Source organism: Notechis scutatus, chromosome 2 (assembly GCF_049901735.1).
Source record: "Notechis scutatus isolate UNSWTSFEM ecotype Mainland chromosome 2, rNotScu1.2, whole genome shotgun sequence".
Taxonomy (NCBI): Eukaryota; Metazoa; Chordata; class Lepidosauria; order Squamata; family Elapidae; genus Notechis; species Notechis scutatus.
This window is the reverse complement of record NC_142010.1, coordinates 53,438,537-53,462,412: the sequence shown is the minus strand read 5'-3', so window position 1 is coordinate 53,462,412 and position 23,876 is coordinate 53,438,537. Positions and strand designations below refer to the sequence as shown.

The following is a 23,876-nucleotide window of genomic DNA, read 5'->3' as shown; positions in this document are numbered from 1 at the left end:
CTATGCCTTCTGCATGCCACTCAAAGGCCATATGCAACTCCCAACCTGGACAAAGTTATACACTCCTATACTATACATATGGAGCCCTGGTGGTGCAGTGGTTAGATTGCAGAATTGCAGGCTAACTCTGCCCGCAGCCAGGAGTTCGATCCTGATAGACTCATGGTTGAGTCAGACTTCCATCCTTCCGAGATTGTTAAAATGAGGAGCCAGGTTATTGGGGAAAATATGCTGACACTATAAACCAGGGGTCCCTAACGCCGTCCAGCGGACCGGTACGCCGGAACACCTTACCGGGCCGGTTAGGGCGCCGCCACTTTTTGAAAGCGCTCGGGAAGCACCGAAGCGCTGTCCATAAAAGAGGGCGCAGCAGGTGAGCTCCGGAGCCATTCACCCAACTCACCAAGCCGTTTTTAGCCGCCCGGACGCCGAAGCGCCTCAAAAAGAGGCGGCCCCGGCCCGACGGGCCGCGCCACAGACCGGCGGGGGGCCTATAAACCATTCAGAAAGTGCTATAAAGTACTATGGGGAGGTATGTAAATCTAAGTGCTATATATCCTCAGGACCCATTCTTCCCTTATGAATACAATTCCTCTTTCCCTCATTAATCATAGAGAAAAAACTGAATTAAAGTAGCCTGGTTTACCTGATAGGGATGAGATTTACCATCTAGGAAGGGGAACAAGTGTAAAGTCTGGATAAGGTTACAGTTATTAATGTCCTCAGGCGTTTTTGATTATATAAAAAGTAAACTACCTGGATAAAAAAAATGAAACAAGCCGAATATCTGTATCAATTTGGCTCCTGTAAAGAAATACAAATTGAGTGACTGTTTTGAACTTAAATTCTGTAGAATGGCCTCATCTTACCTTAGGTGACATTGCAATTATGCTCTGGTGGATGGAATTAGATACCAGAAAGAAAACCTACGTATATATTATATACTAATCATTAAAATAGAAGCACTTACCCCTCTGAAATTCCAGGCTTTTGTGGAAGGAAACAAGGAAAAGTTGTGCTGTTGTTCTTTAGGCCTGTAAGATGCAAAGAACAACATGTTTTTTTATCCTTTTGATTCTATCACCAGTTCTTGATGGCCCCTCTGGATTTATACACACAATACTAATATGCTAGGTAAATTAAGTTTAAACTGTATGGAGGCTTATTTATTTTACAGCTTTTAAACATACCAAGGGGAATAAAGTTAAGTTATGTAATAAATGTTCATACTCAGGTGGAAGCAAGGAAAACTTGCAAGAAGGGGTGGGGGGGTGCAGCTTCATGATCCAAATCCTGCCCCTTTGATCTGTGTCTTGAGGATTATAACTAGTCTCTGTTGTTGGTGTTGCTCAGTTTTTGTTTTTGCTTTGTTTCTTTGCTTGTTTACCATGCATATTCTGTATTTCTTTATTTCCATCTAGGTGTTATTCAGACTTTTGTAGCCCAGATAGAGTAATTGTAATAAATCCCCAAGAGGAGTCCCAACACTGTCATGATACAAAATTGATTTACAACAATTCTTCAAGCATTTGTTCATTTTCCCAAATCTCCTGAACAGAATTGAGACACTATTAAATCGGCAGGATTAGAAACAGATAATGTATTTACTGCCAGGAAAGGCAAAGATTAATAAACTACAGATATTTAGTGTAATATAAATTAATAGGTGACATATAAAGGTAGTCCTTGTTTAGCAACTGCCTTGGACAGTGACCATATGCAGTTATTACAGTGATGAAAGAGTAACTTTGCAACCAATGCCTGCTTTTATCACTTCTGCAGCATCTCACTCTCAATCATGTGTTTGCCATTCTAGTCAATTAGTATGCATTGTTCCTGCTTGAGCTTTTTTTTTTCTTTTTCGCTCTTGGAAAATGACTGCCTAAACAATCTCTCTTCCTGAGCTGCTTTTCTCCATAGCATAGCACATCCCTAAAATATGCTAACGATTAATTAATAAGGAAAGCTCTGTAAACTTAGCGCCTCCTGCCAGCTTGTATTTCTGCCTGACACAGACAAGAACCTAATCAATTTCATGCTAAAAGATTTTATTTATCTCCTAAGCAGCTCATAGCATGCAGCTGCAAGCAAGCTAGGAAATAGCCAGCATCAGCACATTCCTTGTTACATGTGTTCCCTATTTTGTGCCTGCTTACTCTCTTGTAATCCTCTCCTCTCCAATGAATGTAAATACAAACATCAATTCTCTTCTGGCTAATTATCTTAGCACCTGGATGAATATTCCAAAGGATAGGAGAGTAGGTAAAAAAGGGTTAAGATTTGCCGCTTTACCCAGTTTCCTGTGAGTTAAGTTCTGGAAACTCTCCTTGCTGTTTAGGCTAACCTAGCTGTTTGGAGGTCAAATCCTTTTGATGCTGTAAAGCAAAGGAAAGCTGAAGTAAAACTGTTCTCATAGACATAGTTATGTAATTTTCACTTAGTGACAATTCTAAAGACTCAATCACCAGAACCAATTACAGTCATTAAACAACAACTATCTGTAGCCAGAGACCACACATGGTATAAATGAGCCCAACTATCTTGCTGGGAGAACTAGGATTCTGTGTACATTCATAACCTGACTTTTTTGTCCTGTGTAGATTGTTTTCTTAATCCCTCTTTTTCACATAAAAATATAAGAAATTATATATACTTTTACTAGGGATGTAAGAAATTAGGGGAAACCAAGTTACTTATATTATGCAAATAAGGGTTCATATAAACCCAGCCAAGGCCCATTTTGGGAATCCTGGCATTCGAGTAGCAGACCTGCTATAGGACAGGATTTCCTGCAAAAGCAATTCTTTCTAATAGTATGGCTTATGTTCCTTAAAATACATGGCAAATAATTTGTAGGACTGATTTTTGTGCATTTTTAAAGCTAATGTTATTTAATGCATCCAATAATTCTTCATAGTTTGTGAGAAGTATGATTAATATTCAAACCATTTGGAAACCAGAGTGATTTATTATGATTTACATTAAGCATCTGACATTAAACATCTGACTTGTTTAGAGCTATACTGTGAAGATTTAGAACAGAGGTGTCAAACTGGCAGCCCATGGACCATGCGTCATGTGGAGGCCAAGCCCACCCCAGCTTTGTGAAGGGGAAAATCGTCAGGAAACATGATGTGACAGCAACGTGATATGACGAGTTTGACACCTGTGATTTAGAGGATTTGGGTTTTTTTTTTCTCAACTGACATTCTCACAGAGGTGTTACTCGTGTGTACTAAATACACCTTTTAGAAGTTGATGTAAGAAGTTGATGTAAGACATATTCCTGAAGATGCAGCGGTGTCAACCAAATATTTGCAACATTTTGTGTGGTTGAATTTTATACTGAGTCAATAAAGTGATCTTGCAGATATTATTGAATAAATATGCAGTCCCTGTTTTACCAGGAAAGATGAATATGAATGTAGGACACTTCAAAGTATGTAGTATTAAGCCTGCAGCATAATTCCTTAAAAGCTCTAGAAGTAAAATTAAGCCTCAGCTGTTGTGTTAGTTTGTATACAGATGGAGTTTTAATCAAAGGAATAGCCAGAAACCCCAGCAGTAAGGTTCTCACATTATACTTGTGTTGCTTCCTCTCAACAATTATTAAAACAGCAAGAAAACAAAACTCTTATAGCCTATATACAGATCAACATTTAACATGAATTGTACATGTTAAAGAAAGTTTCCATTTATGCTACAGAACAATTCTACAATAACAAAACAAGAATGATACAAGTTTAAAGAAAACAGGGCAAGCTTACCATAAACACATTAGAATCAAGTATACCTTTACTATTAATAGCAATACCACTTAGACTTATATACCGCTTTATAGTGCTTTACAGCCCCCTCTAAGCGGTTTACAGAGTCAGCATATTGCCCCCAACAATCTGGGTCCTCATTTTACCACCTCAGAAGGATGCAAGGCTGAGTCAACCTTGAGCTGCTGAGATTCGATCTGCCAAATTGCAGGCAGCTAGCTACAGCAGAAGTAGCCTGCAGTACTGCACTCTAACCACTGCGCCACCGGGGCTCTGTTAAAATCAATGCTTATATAAAAAGCACCTTAAGGGATTCAAATCACTAAGCTTTCAGTACTTTCATGCTTAGTAAGTGTTAGGTTGTTCAGTACAGATATATGGACTAGCAAACTGCATAATAAAATGGAAATTATTCAAATATTTCCTTAAGTCAAATCTACAGCTTTTAGACATCTCAGCAAAATGTGTTATGTGTTAAGATGCCTCATCAAATGCATGTTGACTAAAATGACTTACATTAACTAAAACAGATTTCCAATTGGGAACTCATGACAGGCTTTCAAACTCTTGCAGCTTCACAACCCCACTATCTCCCAAGAGTGGCTAAAAAAGGACTGATATACCACTGGACAACAGAAGTATCCTGCACAAATTAACAGAAGTACTTCAAACTTGCCTCTTTTAAAAGCAAGTATTTAAAATTAATAACTGAGGAAACATCACATCTTCTTTATGGAAATTATGAGCTTATTTACCCCAAAAGAAGATGACTTTAAACAATTTTAATAGGAGATGAGCCTGAGGGAGAAGTAAAGCAGGTCATTAGACTCAAATCCCTTCGTGCTCATAAGAGATCTAAGTCAAGTCCACCTTGAATTCCACAGACTTTTATCTAAAATCAATTTGTTTTGATTGTCAGCAATTCAGATTCTTGTAGAGAATGTTAATAAACCTATATTATTTGAACAGCCTTGGCTCCTGATTTTCTGCGTTTAAAATGATTCTCCCAAAGAAAATTATGCAGGAAAATGTTTTCAATCAGCAAATCTTAGGTAAGATATCCATTTTAAAATTATTTATTAGGGCAAAATTCCTGGTCTTCCTTCCAAGCAAAAACAGTACTGTATACAGAAAATTAATACATTGTATTATTAAAAAAACTAGTAAATACCACCCTCTGGTGTTCAAATTGGCTAGGTCTTCATTTTCACAAAGGATAGTCTGCTGAAAGAAAAAGAATGGCTCACAATGCCTTTTTAAAAATGCTTCTTTGTTGTGTTATGGTGAAGTATGTGCTTTACTGCATCTGTTTTCAAATTCTTTATTTGTAATATTGGCCAATTTTTATAATTTCTGACACACACAAGTCTGTATGTGCTGTCGGCACTTTTATGACTGATGATCCATGCAGAATACACAAGGAATTTCCTTTTTCTGAACAAAAAAAGGCATCCTATAAAGATTTGAAGCATGTGAGAACAATATTCTTTTTCAGAATACTGTATATTCAGTTTGAGAGGTTGAGATATTTGGTTCACATATATTATACTTTGCAGCATTTTTGTTACCAAGCTAGCTTAATATGGCTTCTTTGTATCTTCTGTATTTCAAAAAATGACTTTTTCTGTCCTTTTGTTCTAATTTGTTATAAATTTAAGATACAGTGGAGCCTTGGTCCTCGTCAGTAATTTGTTCCATAAGATGAGCCAAATATTCAAACCGATGAGTAAAGAGAAAAGGGTCGTTGGTTCTTGCCTGATACAACCTTTCTCTTTGGGTGAAAATAGCATCCAGGATTGGGTTATCAGTCGCTGCTTGCTGATTGGACTGAATCTGTCAGATCTTTGAGGACACTCCCCTGTTGCTAAGGGTGCCCCAGAAATTGGCGAAGGAATAGTGACAGACTGACATGTTTTCTTGTTGTAATAACGTGCTCCACAGGATTCGGAACGACCCACATCAGAGTGGGGCTGGATTCTATCTCCACCCAAAGAGGTCAAAGTTCGTATCAGGCAAGAACCAACGACCCTTCTCCATTGTGGTAGAAACAGCATCCAGGATTGGGACATACCAAAGCTGACTGTCCTACAGGTGGGCCTAGTGCAGTCCCCTAGACAGGGGTGGGCCTGCTCATTGAGATCCCTGCTCAATCTCCAAGCAGTCAATTGAAGCCACTGGGGTTCCAGGTGTAAATCTGGTCCCTGACTGAGAGACATTCTGTCATCGGCATCCTCCAAGGGTGGGACACAGATAGGTTTACTAAGTCTGCAAACCATGGCCTTCTGGGCCAATAAGGAGCCACAAGTATGAGTTCTGCTCTTTCCCCCAAAGGTTTCTGAATCACCCTTGGGATCAGGGGCAGAGGAGGAAAGGCAGAGAGAAGCTCCCTCGGCCAAGGACTGCATAAGGCATCTGTCCCTTCCGCCCCCAGAACCGCAAACCTGGAGTAGAATCTCGGGAGTTGCACGTTGTCCTGAGAGGCGAAGAGATGCACTGCTGGCAGTCCAAAGCGCTCTGACAGCTCCTGAAACAAAGTGGGGTGCAAACGCCACTCTGCGTGGTCTATGGTGGCTCTGTTAAGCCAGTCAGCCTCAACATTGGTTACATCTGCAATGTGCTCAGCTCTGAGCGATACCTGGTGCCTCTCCGCCCATAGGCGGAGCTGTTCTGCTTCCAGCATCAGTGGTCTTGAATGTGTTCCCCCTTGGCGGTTAATATGCGCCTTGGTTGACACATTGTCAGTTAAGACCAGGATGTCCCTATCTGAGACTGTGTCCTCTAATTGCCTCAGGGCCAGATGGATCACCCTAAGTTCTAGCCAATTAATATTATGGCTCAAATCTGCCTGGGACCATTGTCCCTGAACCATCCTGGATTGGAGATGGGTTCCCCAGCCATAAAGGCTGGCATCTGTGGTCAGCACCAGCCTGTCAGGGTCCTTGAATAAGAGCCTTAAGGAAGGGGCCTCAGATGACCACCACTGAAAGGACTTAATGACTTGCAGAGTTAATCTGACCTGGGAATGGGAGCAACTCCTACCTGTCCTCTGATAAGGAAGAAGAAACCATTGGAGTGCCCTGGCATGCAATCTAGCCCAGGGCACTATATTAATGCATGATATCATCTTACCCAGGAGTTTAGAAAATGTAGCCAGGGGTACCCTGTTCTTAGATTTTACTTGCCCAATCAACTCCCTGATATTCTTCTGACTCTCCTGGGATAAGGACACCCTGCAGAAAATGGTATCTATTATAGCTCCCAGATGGAGCAAACTATTGGTGGGAGTGAAGTGACTCTTGGCCTTGTTGACAGAGAAGCCATGTTCCTGGAGCACCTGAATGGTGATCTCTAAATTTTCTGCTGCTCGAGATGGGAGGATGATTGGACCAGTATATCATCCAGATAGCACTGGACTCTGACTGGAATGGCCTAAGGTGGGCTGCCAGGGCTGCCAATAGCTTCATAAATGTTCTGGGAACAGATGAAAGCCCAAAGGGCAAAACCCTGTACTGAAAATGCCTACTGTTATAGCAGAACCTGAGGAATTGCCTAAGGGCCAGAAGAATGGGAACATGAAGGTAGACCTCAGTTAAATCTATGGAGATAAAGAAATCCCCCTCCCTAATTTCCTCCAGAATAGACTGGAGAGAATACATCTTAAACCACCTGTATTTTATCCAGCGGTTAAGACGCTTCAAATCCAGAATTGCCCTCCATCCCCCCGAGGCCTTTGGGATTACAACCAAGATGGAATAAAATCCCATACCTTGTTGGGTCTCAGGCACTGGCTGAATAGCCTGGATCTCCAGCAGGTGCTGAATAGCTTTTTCCATGAGGACCTTTCTCTGTTTTTAGAAACAGGACAACAAATGAAAAACCTCGGGGGGTATAGAGAGGAACTCTAGGGAAAGGCCCGAAAATGGACCATCTCTAAGACCCAGGTGTCTGTGGTTACTTCCTCCTAGCGCCTAGCAAACAAGGCCAGATGTCCCCCAATGGGAGGGTTGACAGCAGGTTTATCTGGATTGTCGGAAGGGACAACCCCCAGCCCCCTGAAAGGACCACTTGTTGTTAAGTGGGTGATTTCTAGCTGTCCTGTCCTGAGGTTGATCCTGCCTGGGGATGAAAGGCCTCTGGGGTCTAGCAAACCCCCCTCCAGCTTTGGGTGTCCTATAGTAGGGATGTCTGAAATAAGGCGCCAATCGGAAGTCACCCCTTCTGGATCTGGAAGGTAAGATCTTCCCCTTGTCTTGGAGTCCATCAGCACCTTGTCCAGGGCTTCTCCAAACAATTTTTCCCCCTTAAAGGGGACAGTGGCCAACCTCCATTTATGTCTCATATCAGCCTGCCATTGCCTGAGTCAGAGCAGGCAGCGAGAGGCTATAGCCAATCCTATCATCTTAGAGGCAAATCTGGCTACACTGAGAGTGGCATCAGCTGAGAACTGCACAGATGCTAGGAGCTTATTTATATGCTGGTGTGACCTGACATACTCAAGTAGAATCCTCTCTTGCAAGATGAGAGATGCCCTGTTGAAAAAGGATGCGGCCGTGGAACCCTTCTGTTCCTCCTCTCCCTCGAAGTCAGTCTCCAACAGGGTCATGACACCTTCTCTGCCCATGCTGCTGACTGATGGGTTCTCTGTAACATTTGTTCGGTCCTCTTGTCCTCTGCCTTCAACAAGTCCTCGGGCTCCCCAGGAATATCAGAGTTGGATTGTAGGGCCGCTACTGGGGCATTCACAGCGGGCACTTCCAGGCTTTGGAGAAATCAGCTCCCACACTGAACAACCTTCTGTCCAGGGAGGAAGGGCTTGGACCCGACCCAAGACAAGACCACTGCCTTTGGATGACTGTTGTGAACATCTTTGGCACAGGGATGACATCTGCCATTATGGTCTTTTACGAAAACAATGGGTCATTGGGGTCTTCAGAAGGATCTGTTGGCTGCTGTCATTCAGGAGCCATGCCTAGCCCTGTGGCATTAAAGAGGAACGACTTGAATATGGCAGGCTGGAAAAGGCCTGAAATTGCAGTTTGGTCAGAATCAAGGCCCTCATCAGAATAATTTCTATACATCAGCTGCCCTTTGTCAGATGGATTGTAATGAGTACTCCCAGCAGGAACATAAGAAGCAGACCCTGACTGAATGGAGAGATCATCCTCATAATGAGACCTTTGTCTCCTGCTATGCTTTGAGGAGGAAAATGAAGCCTCAGAAGGTGATCGCCTGGTTTGTTTTAAGACAGCTGATACACCCTGCTTCACTGTCTCAGCTAACAGAGCCTGCATGTTAAATTGGAATTCAGGATCTTGTCCTGCTGACGTGGAAGTAAAGGTAGCCTCAGGGGGCCACTCTGGTTCTATGGGCAGACAGAAAAGAAACTTCTAATTTCAGAGCCTTCAATAGAATCTTGCATTAGATCCTGGCTCTTCAGCTCCCCCAGTGGCCACTTCTGGTAAAACTCTTCTGTCAGATTGAAAAGACTTGGCTCCTCTTTGTAATAGTTGCTCCTCGTTTTGGCGGGAATCTGTCACGGAGCTGTTAGGCACCATTTCTGAGCTCTTTTGGGCCGCTTCTTGTCCCTTAGCCTACAATCTGTCTAGTGCTTTATCCCTGCAGCGCTCATCCTGCTCAGCTGCCTTGAAGCTCTTTTGAGCCCTTGCAGCTCTATCCCTTGGCTTGAGGCTTGCAGAGGAGGCTGAAATATTTGGGGCTGCAGGGCTGAGAGAGTGTGACGGCCTGCGAGCCATCTGCTCCACTCTCCTGTTCACACGGCTAGCGTGTTGGGTGGAATCCGCCATCTTAACAGTCCCCAGTGTTCAAGTTTGCTCAGGAATTATTGCCCTGTAGCTCTAAGGACGTGGAGAAAACTCCCCCAGACCAGTTACCCTGGAGAAGTCCAGCCATTAATTGTGATCTTTATCTACAGCTGGTCTTCAGCCCCATTTAAAGCGCTGCCGCAGTAATTACAGGCTTTTGAGGCAGCTGTTTGAAGCCACCAAAAGCCCTCCCGAGCCAAACACGGGAAACGGTGTGGATGTTTAGTCTAACACACCTCCATGAAATATCTCACAGTCAGTGCAGATCATCCTCAGCCGATCTGTTGATGGATAGCCTGGGCCAAAGCCCTGACCGATCATTCGTTCCGTTTGGACAGCCCTCTAAGTAGTAGACCCATCTGGCTGCCCAGGAAATAGCATACAGGATTGCATTTTGAGTAATTTAGGCCTAATTTTCTATAGATTTGACATTTTGTAGGGGCAAAAAAATACACGTCATCCAGCTAGCTGACTGAATCAATTTCTGGGGCACCCTTAGCAATAGGGGAATGTCCTCAAAGATCTGACAGATTCAGTCCAATCAGCAAGCAGCGACTGATAACCCAATCCTGGATGCTATCTCCACCACAATGGAGAACCATGTGACTGACCAGATGACCCGCTATTTCAGCTGGAAGAAATAGCGAATTACAAGACAGCCATCATCAATCAATCAATGAATCAGAATAGAGCTGGAAGGGACCTTCAAGGTCTTCTAGTTCAATCTCTTGCTCAAGCAGGAGACCCTAACTAAACAGATAGGTGGCCACCCAGTCTTTTCTTAAAAACCTCCAGTGATGAAGCACCTACAACTTCTGAAGGCAAGCTGTTCCACTGTTAATTGTTAGTTCCCATCCATTGTTTCTTGTCCTGACCTCTGATGCTTTGGAAAATAAGTTGACCCTTTCCATTTTGTAGCAGCCCCTCAAATACTGGAATACTGCTATTCCATCCCCCCTAGTCCTTCTTTTCAGCAAGTTCTTCCTTACATGTCGACTACTGGGAGAAAGACAAGCATCAGTACAAGATTTCTGCTTCAAAACACATCGAATATCGAGTTTTGAAACAGCTGAGTGCCAAAATACAACTTTATTACATTTATTAAACATTAAATTAGATGCAAATGTCCGTTAAGAATTGAAATATGCTGATATGTTGAGCAGTACACACTGTATTTTCACAATAATTGCAATTAAATTGCAATAGGAGCATGAATATGAGTAAAATTAACACAAGGAAACAATATATCTATATCTTAAAGGTAATAGAAGCTATACTTAGCAGGCAAATAGTAACTTTAATATTGTCCACTTCTCTAATGAGACCCTATTGATGCTTAGTCTAGAACCTTATCTTAAGCTAGAGGTTAAGAATAGGTAATTTTTGCAACTTGATAATTATTTCAGAAATGACTGATATGTCCACTCCATACTATATGCCTCTACACCATCTACCATATACATGTAGCCCCTGTGTAGCAACCACAACTGGGACCAGCAACTTGATTGTTGAGCAAAGTGGTTGCAAAGTATGCCTCTAATCTTACGTCAGTTTGCCTTTGCTTTATAAACCTGTGAAGGTCATAAATGCAAGGATTAATCACAAAGTTATTTGTACTATAATACCTATAACTGCAAACAGTTGCTAAATGAGGCATTTGCTAAACAAGGACTACCTGTGGTTAACTATTTAAAATATGCACACCCTTCATGTAGACAGAGAATGGGGAAATGATTTGCTGCATTGACATGCTTTGTTCACAACTTCTGGACTGTGACTTCTGCCACTCTGTGACTTCTGCCACTCTGAAAGCTGAAAAAAACTGTTTCTCTATAGTAAGCAAATTACACATTTATACATGGGCATATCAATTGAGATTAGAGAATATATAGTTTCTAAAATAAATTCCCACATTAGATAAAAGGCCAGAAGGAGCATTGGTAGATTTACCTGAGAACGCACTTTCTCAGATGGTATAGACAGGATCCATGCATGGGAAGTATTCAGCTCTATTCAGCTATAGACTGAATAGAAAAACTGAAGACACACCCCTTCCGGGCCATCGTCCCCAGTTCTGAATGAAGTCAAGGACTTCTAGTAGATGCTGCAAAAACTCCCATCTTGTATAACATTCACAGTCAATGATATCTTAAATTTTAGTCCAATATACAACATGATGTCCAGAGAAAATAAAAAGAAATATTGGGCGGGTCTAGATCCTGTCTACGCCATCTGAGAAGGCGCATTCTCAGGTAAGTCTACCAACCCTCCTTCTCCAGAATGGGTTCGACAGGATCCATGCATGGGACATACCAAAGCAATGTCCGATGAGAGGGATTCTGGCCCTACTGATTCTGCTTTTCTGGCAATACCTTTTGAAGTACTCTCCTTCCAAATGCTGCTTCTGCGGAAGCGAAAGAGTCAAGTTTATAATGTCTAACAAACGGTGAAGGAGTGGACCAAGTCACCGCCTTACATATTTCTTCCACTGAAACCTGAGTACTCCAAGCTGCTGTAGTGGCCGCACTACGTGTTGAGTGAGCCGTGATGTGAGATTGGACAGGTCACCTGTGCTTTGTAAATGTTAGCAATGGTTGCTCTAATCCATCTGCCTATGGAAGAAGATGACACCTTTTGTCCTAAGGAGTTCTGATGATAAGAAATAAACATGGATTCTGTCTTTCTAAAGGAAGCTGTCCTATTTATGTAAATATGGACAGCTCTCCTTACATCTGAGGTATGCCAAAATTTCTCTCTAGGGTGAGACAGATTTGGACAAAAATTTGGTAAAACGAGTTCTTGCACCCTATGAAAATGGGAATTGACTTTTGGTATAAAAGTAGCATCCAATCATAAAACAACTCGATTGGTGTGAAAAATACAGAGATAAGTCTTATTGACAGAGCAGCAAGCTCAGATATCTTTCTGGCAGACACAATTGCCACTAAAAAGATTACTTTATACGATAAATGCTGTAGGCTGACAGTTCTCAAAGGCTCAAAAGGTGAAAGCATAAGGGCTTGCAGTACGTAAGGTCCCATGATGGAAATCTATGAATGAACCCTGGTCTTAAATTTGCTGCCCCTTTAAGAAAACACGAATAAATCTGAACTTGTAGATGAAAGTATCGATGAGAGCGCTGCAACCTGTCTACAGAGAGTTGCTGGAGCAAGACCCTTGTCCAATCCTTGTTGTAAAAAATCTAAAACCTGGGAGATTAAAGCCTCCCCAGGATCTGAACCTTTATCCTTGAACCAATTATAGAAATCTCTCCAAGTAGTCTCATAAATCCTAATAGTGGATTGTCTTCTGTCTGCCTGTAGTATAAATAACCTGTGTGGAAAGATCCACCTTTTTTAACAGTCAAGTGCCAGGTGACCAATTGAAGCCATTGAGGCTCTAGATATTGAATTGGCCCCTGGCTGAGAGAAACCCTTTCGGGAGGAATCCTCCACGGACATGACACTGACATTGGGCCAATACAGTGCCACAAGGATAATCTCCGCTTTCTGCTGTAAGGTCTTCCTGACGACTGCTGAGATGAGAGGTAATGGAGGGAAGGCATAAAGGAGTGGTTGGTCTGTGGTTGCCTTGTCGCGGTTCCCTTGAGTCTGTTCAAAATCTTGCCTCTGGCTGAAGTTTGCTTGACTTCTTTGGCTGGTAGACCTGTAGAAAGGTGCGTGAAAGGAACATCTGTAATAGGGTGAGAATTTGTTGTCTGTCTGCTTTAAGACTGACAGCAATATCTTACGTTTATCCCATGCTTCAACAATAACAGGATCTAGGGGTGCACCAAATAGCTTTCCACCTTTGTACGGTGCGGACGCCAGCTTCCATTTCTTCTTGGTGTCCGCCTGCCAATACCTGAGCCAGAGTAACCTGCGAGCTGCTACCGCCAAAGACATGGCCCATGAGGCGAATTTAACAGAGTTCAAAGTTGCGTCTGCCGTATATTCTGATGCAGCAATAACTTTATTAAAGTCTAAGTTGGCTCTTATATTGTCTGCTGCTGTATTTGTCTTAGCCATATCACAGCCGCCCTAGTGAAAAAGGATGCTGCTGTGGCAGTTTTGACTGCCCATGCAGCTGCCTGGTGTGTCTTTCGCCACATTAAATCAGACTTTTTGTCCTCTCCTTTTAGGACATCATCTTCATCGTTGAGAGTAGTTGAAGAAGATGCTAAAGCTAGAACCGGGTCGTCAACCTTGGGTAGCTGCAAAGTTGCTGTTAAGGGTGTGTCTATATTGTAAATTTTTTGTCAAATGCAGTTACCCCAGGACCCAAACTGGGAAATTCTAATTGTCTCTGCACCATATTAAAGAATATTTTGTAAGAAGGGATAACTTCCGCTTCCACTTTTGGGTCCATGAAAAGAGCTTCATTGCCCCGTTTTGTGAGTAACACAAAATGTCTCTGTTCAATTCTAGGCTGGCCTTGGCTAATAATGCTTTAAATAAATGTGGTTTAAATAGGCCTTTGGTACCTGATATCTCTGGTTCTGTCTCCTCTTCAGACAGAGATTCTATTTCTCCTTCCACTACTGAATAATCGGATTGTTCATCCTCTGATGTAGCAGGAGAACATGTTTTAGTCATAAAAGTCTATCTAGGGGGATGGGAATGTTTCCTACAATGGGAGGGACCTACTGTAGACTCTGCCTGAATTGGAATATTCGTCTGATGTCCCCTTATCATTCCCTGACCAAAAAGTTGTGTAAACAACTGCTGGACAACCAGTGGCATTAACTGCCCTCCTGTTTCAGGGTGTTGCATTGGCACTGGTCTAGGTAAAGGAGGAGCCATTGGTACTGGATGACTCCAGAAAGAACACCCTGGTAGTTCAGAGTCCTGTGTGTTTGTAACTATTTGGCCCAAATTGTCCATGTCTGATCCCACTTGGGAGAGAATTGACTGCCTTGTGTGATCCTCCTTAGGAGGACTTAATTGCAGTGACTTCATTTGTTCTTTTGAATTCTTTTTTACTTGCTTTACCAACGCATTATGTAGTCTACGCTCAGCCTGCTCATCAGCTTTGGTTTTCCTGTTAGCACTGGCCCTGACCCTGGCCCTGGCCCTGATTTTGTCAGCTGCCTCCTGAACTGATCCTTTGGTCTTACAGGTTCTTTTACCCTACCTTTCTGCTGAGTGGAAGCAATCTGTTGTGGAGACAGCGTGTTGCAAGATTCCTCCATAACGTCTATAAATGACTGTAACAGTACTCTGACTATATCAAATAAAAATAGAAATAATAATTAATTGTAATGCATCTTATTAAATCCTTTAAGAAAGCCACTATTAATAAGTCAAGAGTAGAAAAACTGAGGGAAAAAACCTCTTGTCTTTTTCTGAGGCTCTGCCCCTCAGGACAGAATTCCGCCAATTTCAAAACAATTAAATAGCTCAATAACCAGAATCTTTCAAGGTTAACTGTCTATGAGCAGTACAGTTCGAGTCGTGAGGCACACTAGATTTGGCTAGAAAATGGCCGCTTTCACAAAATGGCGCTCTCGCCAATTTTAACCATTGCTGCATTGATTTTACCATTGCTGGAACCTTGTTATGGCTAGCACTGCAGGTCTGCTTAGACAGCACTCCCTTATTTAGGCAGGCTGTCTGACAGGCTTTTCGATCAGGGAGCCTTCTGATTTCGATCTGAGCCATCTCTCCGTCAGCTGTTTGGCGCAAAGGCTTGCGGCGTTATTCCTGATTAAAATGCCAACCATGCTCAGGCTGTTTAGCACTCCCTTAAATGGGCAGGCTGCCCAGCCGGCAAAAGTCTCTGCGATGCTCCCAAATTCCTTTTCTAGGTCTTTGGGAGAGATCTTTGAAAGATCAGGGTGGTCGCTGTGGCTTTCCTTGTAAAGCCGATAGGCAAAGAACCGAGGCTTATGATTGTAGTAAGCACCGAGAATGTTGAGAAACCTGTGGTGCTATTAGTCCCTTAAGGACTGTTGTGTGGTTAGTCCAAAATAAAAAATCTAAATAAAATACTGCCAACACCCCTCTATCTAAAAAGTATAGAGGAGCAATATAGCAGACATCTATCTCAGCCGAGACTGAATAGAAGAATTAGGGACGGTGGCCCAGAAGGGGTGTGTCTTCAGTTTTTCTATTCAGTCTATAGCCGAACAGAGCTGAATACTTCCCATGCATGGATCCTGTCGAAACCATTCTGGAGAATGTTGTATTCCCAATGGGCATTATATGCAATTAGCTAAAAGGTAATGATTCTATAAGTCAGCATCTCCATACTCAAGTGATTAATCTCAAATTGAAAAAGAAATATTTTTACTAATCATTTAACACTTAAAAAGGATGTCTACTATTGCTTAATTTCATGTTATTAATGAGGACTGGTTTGGTGCTAATTAGAAGGGTTTAGTGCTTTCTTAAAAATGTTGAGAATGGGAAGAATATATGAGAACTGTGGGTACTTCCTGTGCATAAATTACTCCATATATACCCAAGATTTCGGTCATGCATAATAAAAATTGTGGATTTCTCTGAATAGAAAAATTTCATGTTAATTCACAATCTGCTTTCAGACATTTTAAGAAATTATCAATATAGTATCTAGGAACACCAAGACATATTGTTGAGGTTGATGCTCAGCAAAGTTGGCTAGTTCCTTGGTACGTGCATGCCCCAAGGGGAATGAGGCAAGTGAGAAAACAGAACAGAGATAGAAAAAAACTAAATACAAGTGTAAATTGGCATGACAATCAGCCCAATTACAAGACATATTCTTTGGCAATTTTTCTCTCCTATCTCATCCTATTAGATGTATTGACAACCAGGAGGCACCACATGATCCATTTTTTAAGACTTGTTAGGCATAGGCAGCCAGATGTTATTCCTAGGAATTGAACTCGGGGACTTTTGTGCTTCAGATGACTATAAATAGTGGCTCAGCTTTATCAGCTATCCAAATCCTAATAATGGCACTCTCAGTGAGTTATATAGTATCTATTGGTACATACAGCTCACCTTTCCTTAAGCCCTCAGATGTTACATTATGTGATGTCCCTGTTACAGGTACTATTCCCAGGTATAGGTAGTCTACTTACAACTATTAGTTTAATGACCATTTAAAGTTACAATAGCACAGAAAATAATGACTTATGACTGTTGCAGCATCCTCATGGTCACATGATCAAAATTCACAGGTTTGGCAACTGGTATATAATTATGATTATTATGTCCCGGAGTCATGTGATACCTTTTGCAACTTCCTGACAAGCAAAGACAATAGGAAAGCCAGATTCACTTAACAACCATGTTACTATCTTAACAATTGCAGTGATTCACTTAATAACTGTGGCAAAAAGGATTGTAAAATGGGACAAAATTCACTGTCTTACTTAGCAATGGAAATTATGAACTCGATTGTGGTCATATATCCAGGACTACATGTAGAATGAAATGGATCATAATGCTTGTCTCCTGGTGGCTAGTGTAATGGAAAGCACCAGACAGGATTTGCATTGTATAAAAGCAAAGAAATTCCCTCACCCTCAAGATGGATAGTGATGGTGGTAGTGGAAGCCTTACAAAATTCCATATGCGAGGGATGACATAGTGTAATATATAGCAAGCATGCAACACCATGAAAAGATGCAGTTTTTCTCAAGGAAGCCTACAAGAGCTAATCTAAACAGAATATTTACTTCAGCCATTTTTCTCAGTCAAAGATGAATATTATTTTCACGTAAGTCTTAGATTTATTTCAGTTTCTACTTGCCTCTGGGACCTTGTATTTTCCACACAAGGCCTATTTTTCGGAGTATACACACAGAGACACACAGACACACACACATGAGTCTGAGATCACCCTTGGACTGTCATCACTGTGTTACCAATAGAACACAATGTTTTGTATTCCTTTCTGGGCGTGCACTACAAAATCTGCTACACTGTGTGACTCATCCTCTCCATGTGAAACCTCAAATCCACAGAATCTTTGCCCATTTTAATTAAGCAATTTAAAGTTTCAGTATCTAAGGCAACTGGATCAATAGATCAAATCTATTCATTTCAAGGATACAACACAAGGAGTGATACTTTAAATAGTTATCCTTTAGAAGCCAATGTCAACATAATGTGACAATTACTGCTCTACTGCACATTCTGTGAGATCCAGAAAGCACAAAGAAGATACCCTTTTATTAAGTTTTCATTGTACACTTTAGGAATTGCATCCATAAGAAAATCATGGAGGCTTTTAAGAAGAGACTAGACAGCCACATGTCTGGAATGATGTAGGATCTGCTTGATCAGAGACTCTAAGGTCCCTTCCAACTTTGTTATTCTGTCATTCTTTGTTATTCTGTCATTCTTTGTTATTCTGTCATTAAATCTAAATATTGGAGTTTAACCTGGAACATTAAAAGCTCCAGACTTGACATAATTAGAATAAAAATATGTTTAGGGGGCATAAGACTGACTTGTTTTCAAGCAGGACAAGATAAGGCTCTGCCTACAAAGAAAAAGTTAAGGAAATAAAATAAAAAATTATTATAGATATATATTTGTGGCAAGGTAATAAAATACCTTGTACAGAAAGTACAGGTCTGTACCACAAAAATAAAACAAAATTCTGTATGTATGTTACCAAAAAAGATGGCAATGCTATTTTGATCATTTTCAGTTTGTTTGAAAGGCACAAGTCAGGCATTCTCTACAAACTTGGACTGAATCTTGTTGGACTGTCAAAAAGAAAAAAACTATTATTAAAATATAATTCTAATATATAAAACACCTACAGTTTTCTGTTTCTGTATAGTTTTAAAAGCCCTGCCACAGTCTTAAAAGCTATAAATAATAACAAAGACTACACAAAACAAAGCACTAGTTAGTAGATTCTGAATGTACTTAGTATATATTTGAACTCTGTCACTCCCCTTGTCAACTCCCTATGACTCATAGCATCTTCTTATGAAATAGGGCGTTGGTACTTACTTGATACACCCGTTCTCTGTGAGCTGTGAAGAGCATCCAGTAGTGGGAGGTGCTTCAGTCTCTTCCTAGTTAGGCTGGGATTAATTGTGAGGATGCTCCTCCTCCTCCACGGGGCTCCTCCTTAGCGTCCCCAGTTTTTGCGAAGCCAAAGTGATGACCCCTTCTATGCTTTATCCTATCTAAGACCTTTGGCCAGAGTAGACCCCCACCAGACGGAAATGGGTGGGGCTGGATGCATTTTACAGCTCACAGAGAACAGGCATATCAGGTAGGTACCAACACCTTTCTCCCATGAGCTGTTCAGAGCATCCAGTAGTGGGACATACCAAAGCTTGGAACTGTCCTAAGGAAGGGACTCCGTCTGGATTGATGTCCTCTCCGAGTCCGTGTGAACTCATTGCAAGACCCTCCTACCAAATGAAGCCTCAGCTTGAATGAAGACATTGATTTTATAATTCCTAATGAATGGGGAAGGTGAAGCCTAGGTTGCCACTCAACAAATCTCCTCTATGGTGGCCTGTGTGGCCCATGCTGCTGAAGTTGCTGCACTCCTGGTGGAGTGAGCTGTTATGCTTTTGGGTACAGGTAGCGAGTAGGAATCATATGACTTAGAGATTGTGGCCCTCAACCACCTGCCAATGGTGGAAGAGGAAACTTTGCGTCCGAGAGTGTTAGGCTGAAAGGACACAAAGAGGACCTCTGTTTTCCTAAAGGGTGCCGTGTGATCTAGGTATATGCGTAGAGCCCTTCTGACGTCCAGACGATGCCATTGGCATTCGAGTCTGTGAGATGGAACTGGACAAAAATTTGGGAGCACCAGCTCTTGTGCTCTGTGAAATGCCGAATTGATTTTTGGAGTCAAAGTTGGGTCTGGTCTAAGGATAACTCTGTCTGAATGGATGATACAGAGATCCTTTTGCACAGATAAGGCTGCCAGTTCGGAGATTCTTCATACTGATGTAATTGCAATTAAGAAGACAACTTTATAAGTTAGAAAATGGAGGGTCGTGGTCCTTAGGGGTTCAAAAGGACTGGTAGTAAGTTCCGTTAACACCTTGTTGAGATCCCAAGTCGGGTAACGGTGTACTACAGGGGGCCGCAAGTTCCTAGCACCGCGGAGAAAACTGTGAATGCGTGGATGATGGGAAATGGAGGTGAGATCCCCCCAGAGATGCCGAAGCTAGGGCCGCCACTTGTCTCTGCAGGGTATTTGGTGATAGACCCTTGTTCAGGCCCTCCTGCAAAAAGTCCAATAGTTGTGCTACAGATGGAAAAGTGGGGTCAATCTGAGACCTCATAAACCAACGGCAGAAGATGGACCAGGTGGCATCGTAGATATGGTTTGTCGCAGGACGTCTAGCCGCTTGTATGGTGTGATTGACCTGACTGGAAATGTGTTAGCCTCTCAGACGTCGCCACTCAATTTCTATACGGCTCGGTTGAGCCATTGCGGGTCTGGATGTAGAACTGGACCTTGAGACAGCTAGACGACCGACAATGGGATCCTCCACAGCGGTTCCATTGACAGGTCCCTCAGGTCCGCAAACCGTGCGCCGTGGCCAGTAAGGAGCCACTAACAACAATTCTACCCTATCCTCCACAAGCTTCTGGATCAGTTTGGGAATCACGTGGAGGGGTGGGAACGCATATAGCAGTCCGGGGAGGGGGGCAGCGACAGCAGAGGGCATTGACATCCTCTGCCCCCTGCAATGGATATTGTGAAATGAACCACAGTAGTTGGGCATTGAGGGGGGAGGCAAACAGGTCCATAACCAGTTGACCCAACCTCTGGACTGCCTCCTGAAAGATCTTTGGATCCAGGCGGCACTCGGATTGTTCGATCGTGGCCCTGCTGAGCCAGTCTGCCTGGACGTTCGCTAGTCCCGATATATGTTCCGCTTTGAGGGAGAGGAGATTGTGCTCAGCCCAGAGGAACAATCTTTCTGCCTCTTTCATTAATTGACTGGAATGAGTGCCCCCGTTTATATGGGCCTTTGTTGTTATGTTGTCTGTTAAGACAAGGACGTGTTTGGACCAAAACTATGGGAGGAATTTGTGGAGGGCCAGGTGGACCACTCTCAGCTCTAACTAGTTGTGAGACTTCTCTGGGGCAGTCCAAAGACCTTGCACCGTGTGTGAAAGATGGGGAGCTCCCCATCCCACTAGGCTGGCATCTGTCATGATTGTTGATCTGTGTGGATCCTTGAAGGGACAAACCCTGTTGATCATAGAGCGTGTCCACCATCGCAGGGATCTCAGGACATTTGGTGGAACTATGACACGAATTTTGGCGTTGTCTCTCCCAGAGTGCTGGTAGAGCAACAGGAACCATTGCAAGTTTCTTGTATGAAAACAAGCCCAAGGAATAATGGAAATACAAGAGATCATCTTCCCTAGTAGTTGAGATAGGAGAGCTAGTTGTACCCTCTTGAGGGTTCTGATCTCCTGTGCTAGTCCCCCGATGCTCTCTTGTCTGTCTGGGGAGAGGAAAACTTTGCCCTCTACAGTATCAATAATGGCCCCTAGGTGAATCAATTTGGTAGAAGGTAATAAATTACTTTTCGCCCAATTGATAGAAAAACCATGCTGTTGAAGGGTCACTAGAATAATGTGAGTATCCGTCTTGGCCTGTTGGATGGATGATGCCAGTAGCAAAATGTCATCTAAATAACACTGGAGACAGATAGGCCTGTCCCTGAGGGATGCAGCCAGGGCAGCCAAGACCTTGGTAAAAGTCCTGGGGGCTGATGCTAGGCCAAATGGGAGAGCAATGTACTCATAATGTATGTTGTTGTAGCAGAACCTGAGAAATTTAGTGTGGGAAGGCCTAATTGATAATGTGTAAATATGCCTCTATGAGATCTATAGAAGCACATCACCCCATCTGATGCTAAGCAAGATGAATTGTAGAGTGGTCATTTTAAATTTTCAATAGACTAGGAATCGGTTTAGGCGTTTAAGGTCCAAAATTGCCCTCCATCCCCCTGAACTTTTCGGAACCACGAAGAGGTGCAAAGCCCTGACTCTGCTGGTCAGGTGGGACAGGTTGAATGGCCCAGATCTCCAATAAGTGTGTTATAGATGTTTGCATGAGAGAGCATTTCCCGGGATCCCTGGAAAGTGGGCACCTCACAAAAAAATGTGGTGGGATGGACTGGAATTCTAGAGCCAAGCCAAACCTGATAGTGTCCCTAACTCATGCATCAGAAGTAGAGGAGTCCCATTGGTCGGCAAATAATTTTAGGCGGCCGCCAATGGGAATGTCCTGGTGGTCCCTATTTGGGGCGGCGGAAGGCCCTGGTTCCTGACCCATGAAACTGCCTCTTAGTTTAACCTCCCCGCCTATTTCTATCCCCAAATTTGGGTCTGTCTGACTGTTGCCTATATCCTGATGGTCTCTGATATCTTGGATAATAGGGTCCCTGATAAAAGGGATGAAAGGAGCCTCTTCGAAAGGACTAGAGAGTTCTGGATTCTGATTTTCGAAAAGGAGAGGGGAGGATCTTTTTCTTGCTCCTAGTTTCAATTAGGAGGGGGTCAAGAGCGCTGCCAAATAACTTGTCCCCCGAAATGGGAGCTGAGGCAAGCCGCCACTTATGTTTAGTGTCGGCTTGCCAATGTCTGAGCCAGAGTAGTTTCCTTGCTGAGACTTGAAAGGTGATGGCCCTTGGTGAAAAATTTACAGCGTTAAAGGTGGCGTCCACAGAAAATTCTGCAGCAGCAATCAACTTGGCAACGTCTTGGTGTGCCCTTATATTAGAAGGTGGAATAATATCCCTCAGGTGGCAAAGCCATCTAAAGGACGACCTAGTAGAAAATGATGCGGCTATGGCCGCTCTAATGGCCCATGCATCCAAAACGTGTGCCCTACAGATAGCCAGTTCCGCCCTCTTCTCCTCAGGCTTGAGGGCTTCTTCTGCCTCCCTTGGACTAGTGGAAGAGAATGCCAGGGCAATTATCGGTTCATCCACTTCCGGAGTATTGAGGAAGTTGGAAAACTCGGGTGACAAATTATAATTTTTTTATCATATCCCGTAGGGGCAGGGTATGATGCTGAAGCAGCCCGTTGCTTCTGTACTAGATCAGAAACCATATGAGGAACGGGAATTACGTCCGCTTCAGTGACTGGTTGGGAGAATATTAGATCCTCTGATTCCCCTGGAATCTCAGTTGGTTGGGGGGGAGGGTTCGCTTTGTCAAGGCGTGCTGTGTTCTTAGCCTTAAACAACAAAGATTTAAATAACTGTGGGCAAAACAGTCCCTTACCTACAGGTTGGTCAGGAGTGAGACCCTCATCGTCTGACATCCCCTTCTCCAATGCGTCCACCTCTGACAAGCCCTGGTCTATGGTGTGAATTGACCCCTCTTCCATTTGTTCAATCCGATCAAATTTGTCTCCCAGGTCATGCGGGCCCTGTGGGGGCATGTCTGGGGAAATAGAGAGCCCCATTTGGGGGGGTACCTGAGGGAAATGCTGGTCCAATACGCCTCTGAGAGGGACCCGCAGTCTGAAGCTGTGGATGGTCGTCTGGCCCGAACCGCTTGTTGTACACCTACCGTTATGCCCTTTTGAATTGCCAACTCCATCCACGCCCTCATGCTGGCGGGGATTTCCTCCAGAAGTTCCTCTTCCTAACGAAGGCCAGCTGCAGTGGGAGTAAATGTTGCCTCCGGGGCCCTCCTTGGGGTGGGCACATTGGATGGGGCCTCTTGAGGAACCTGTCTAGCTGTGCTACGCCTTCTAGACAAGTCCAGGGGCGAGGGCAAAGGACTTAGGGCCTGAGCGGTGTTAGGCGGAATCTGTGATGATGAAGTGGCCTGTTCCGTTTCCCTGGTACACTTTTCGACTTGATTTTCTAAGGCCTGATGACGTCTGCATGCATCCTTTTCAGCTGCCTTTGAGGGCTTTTGGGGCTCCGTGGACTCATCCTGGGCCTTGGATGCTACTCTGGATCTGGAACTGTAGCCATTTGCCATTATAGATCTTGTTTATCAAGCTCAATATTAAAGAAGATTGTGAGATATGGTGGCTGGCACACCTAGGGGCCTGCTCCCTCAAGGGGCAGGGGATCCTTGCCAATAGGTTGTCCCCCTTTATGTTTTTTTTTTTTTTTTTTTTTTTTGCTATGCTCTTATATTGTGGAAAGGTATTGAAAACTCCTTGAATCTGGGTCCGAATTAATTAACCTTCCAATTGTCCAATGAGAAGATTTAAAAAAACAAAATTTGAATTAAATTTTTTTTTGAATGAAAACCAATTCTAGAAACAATTTCAGAACGAATTCCAATTCAGCTGCAGAACACCCCCTCAGACCAGTTCCCTGAATTAA

General features: G+C 43.1%; 1 protein-coding gene across 2 annotated transcripts in view; it reads right to left on the bottom strand.

The window, feature by feature from the left end:
* The window catches only part of ARHGEF3 (Rho guanine nucleotide exchange factor 3), a 168,087-nt gene that overhangs the window by 119,687 nt on the left and 24,524 nt on the right, over nt 1-23,876 (bottom strand). For both annotated transcript variants that reach the window (XM_026677544.2, XM_087954758.1), the window contains exon 3: nt 971-1,034. In XM_026677544.2, coding sequence (XP_026533329.2) covers nt 971-1,034 — 64 coding nt within the window. The remainder of the gene's footprint in view (nt 1-970; nt 1,035-23,876) is intronic.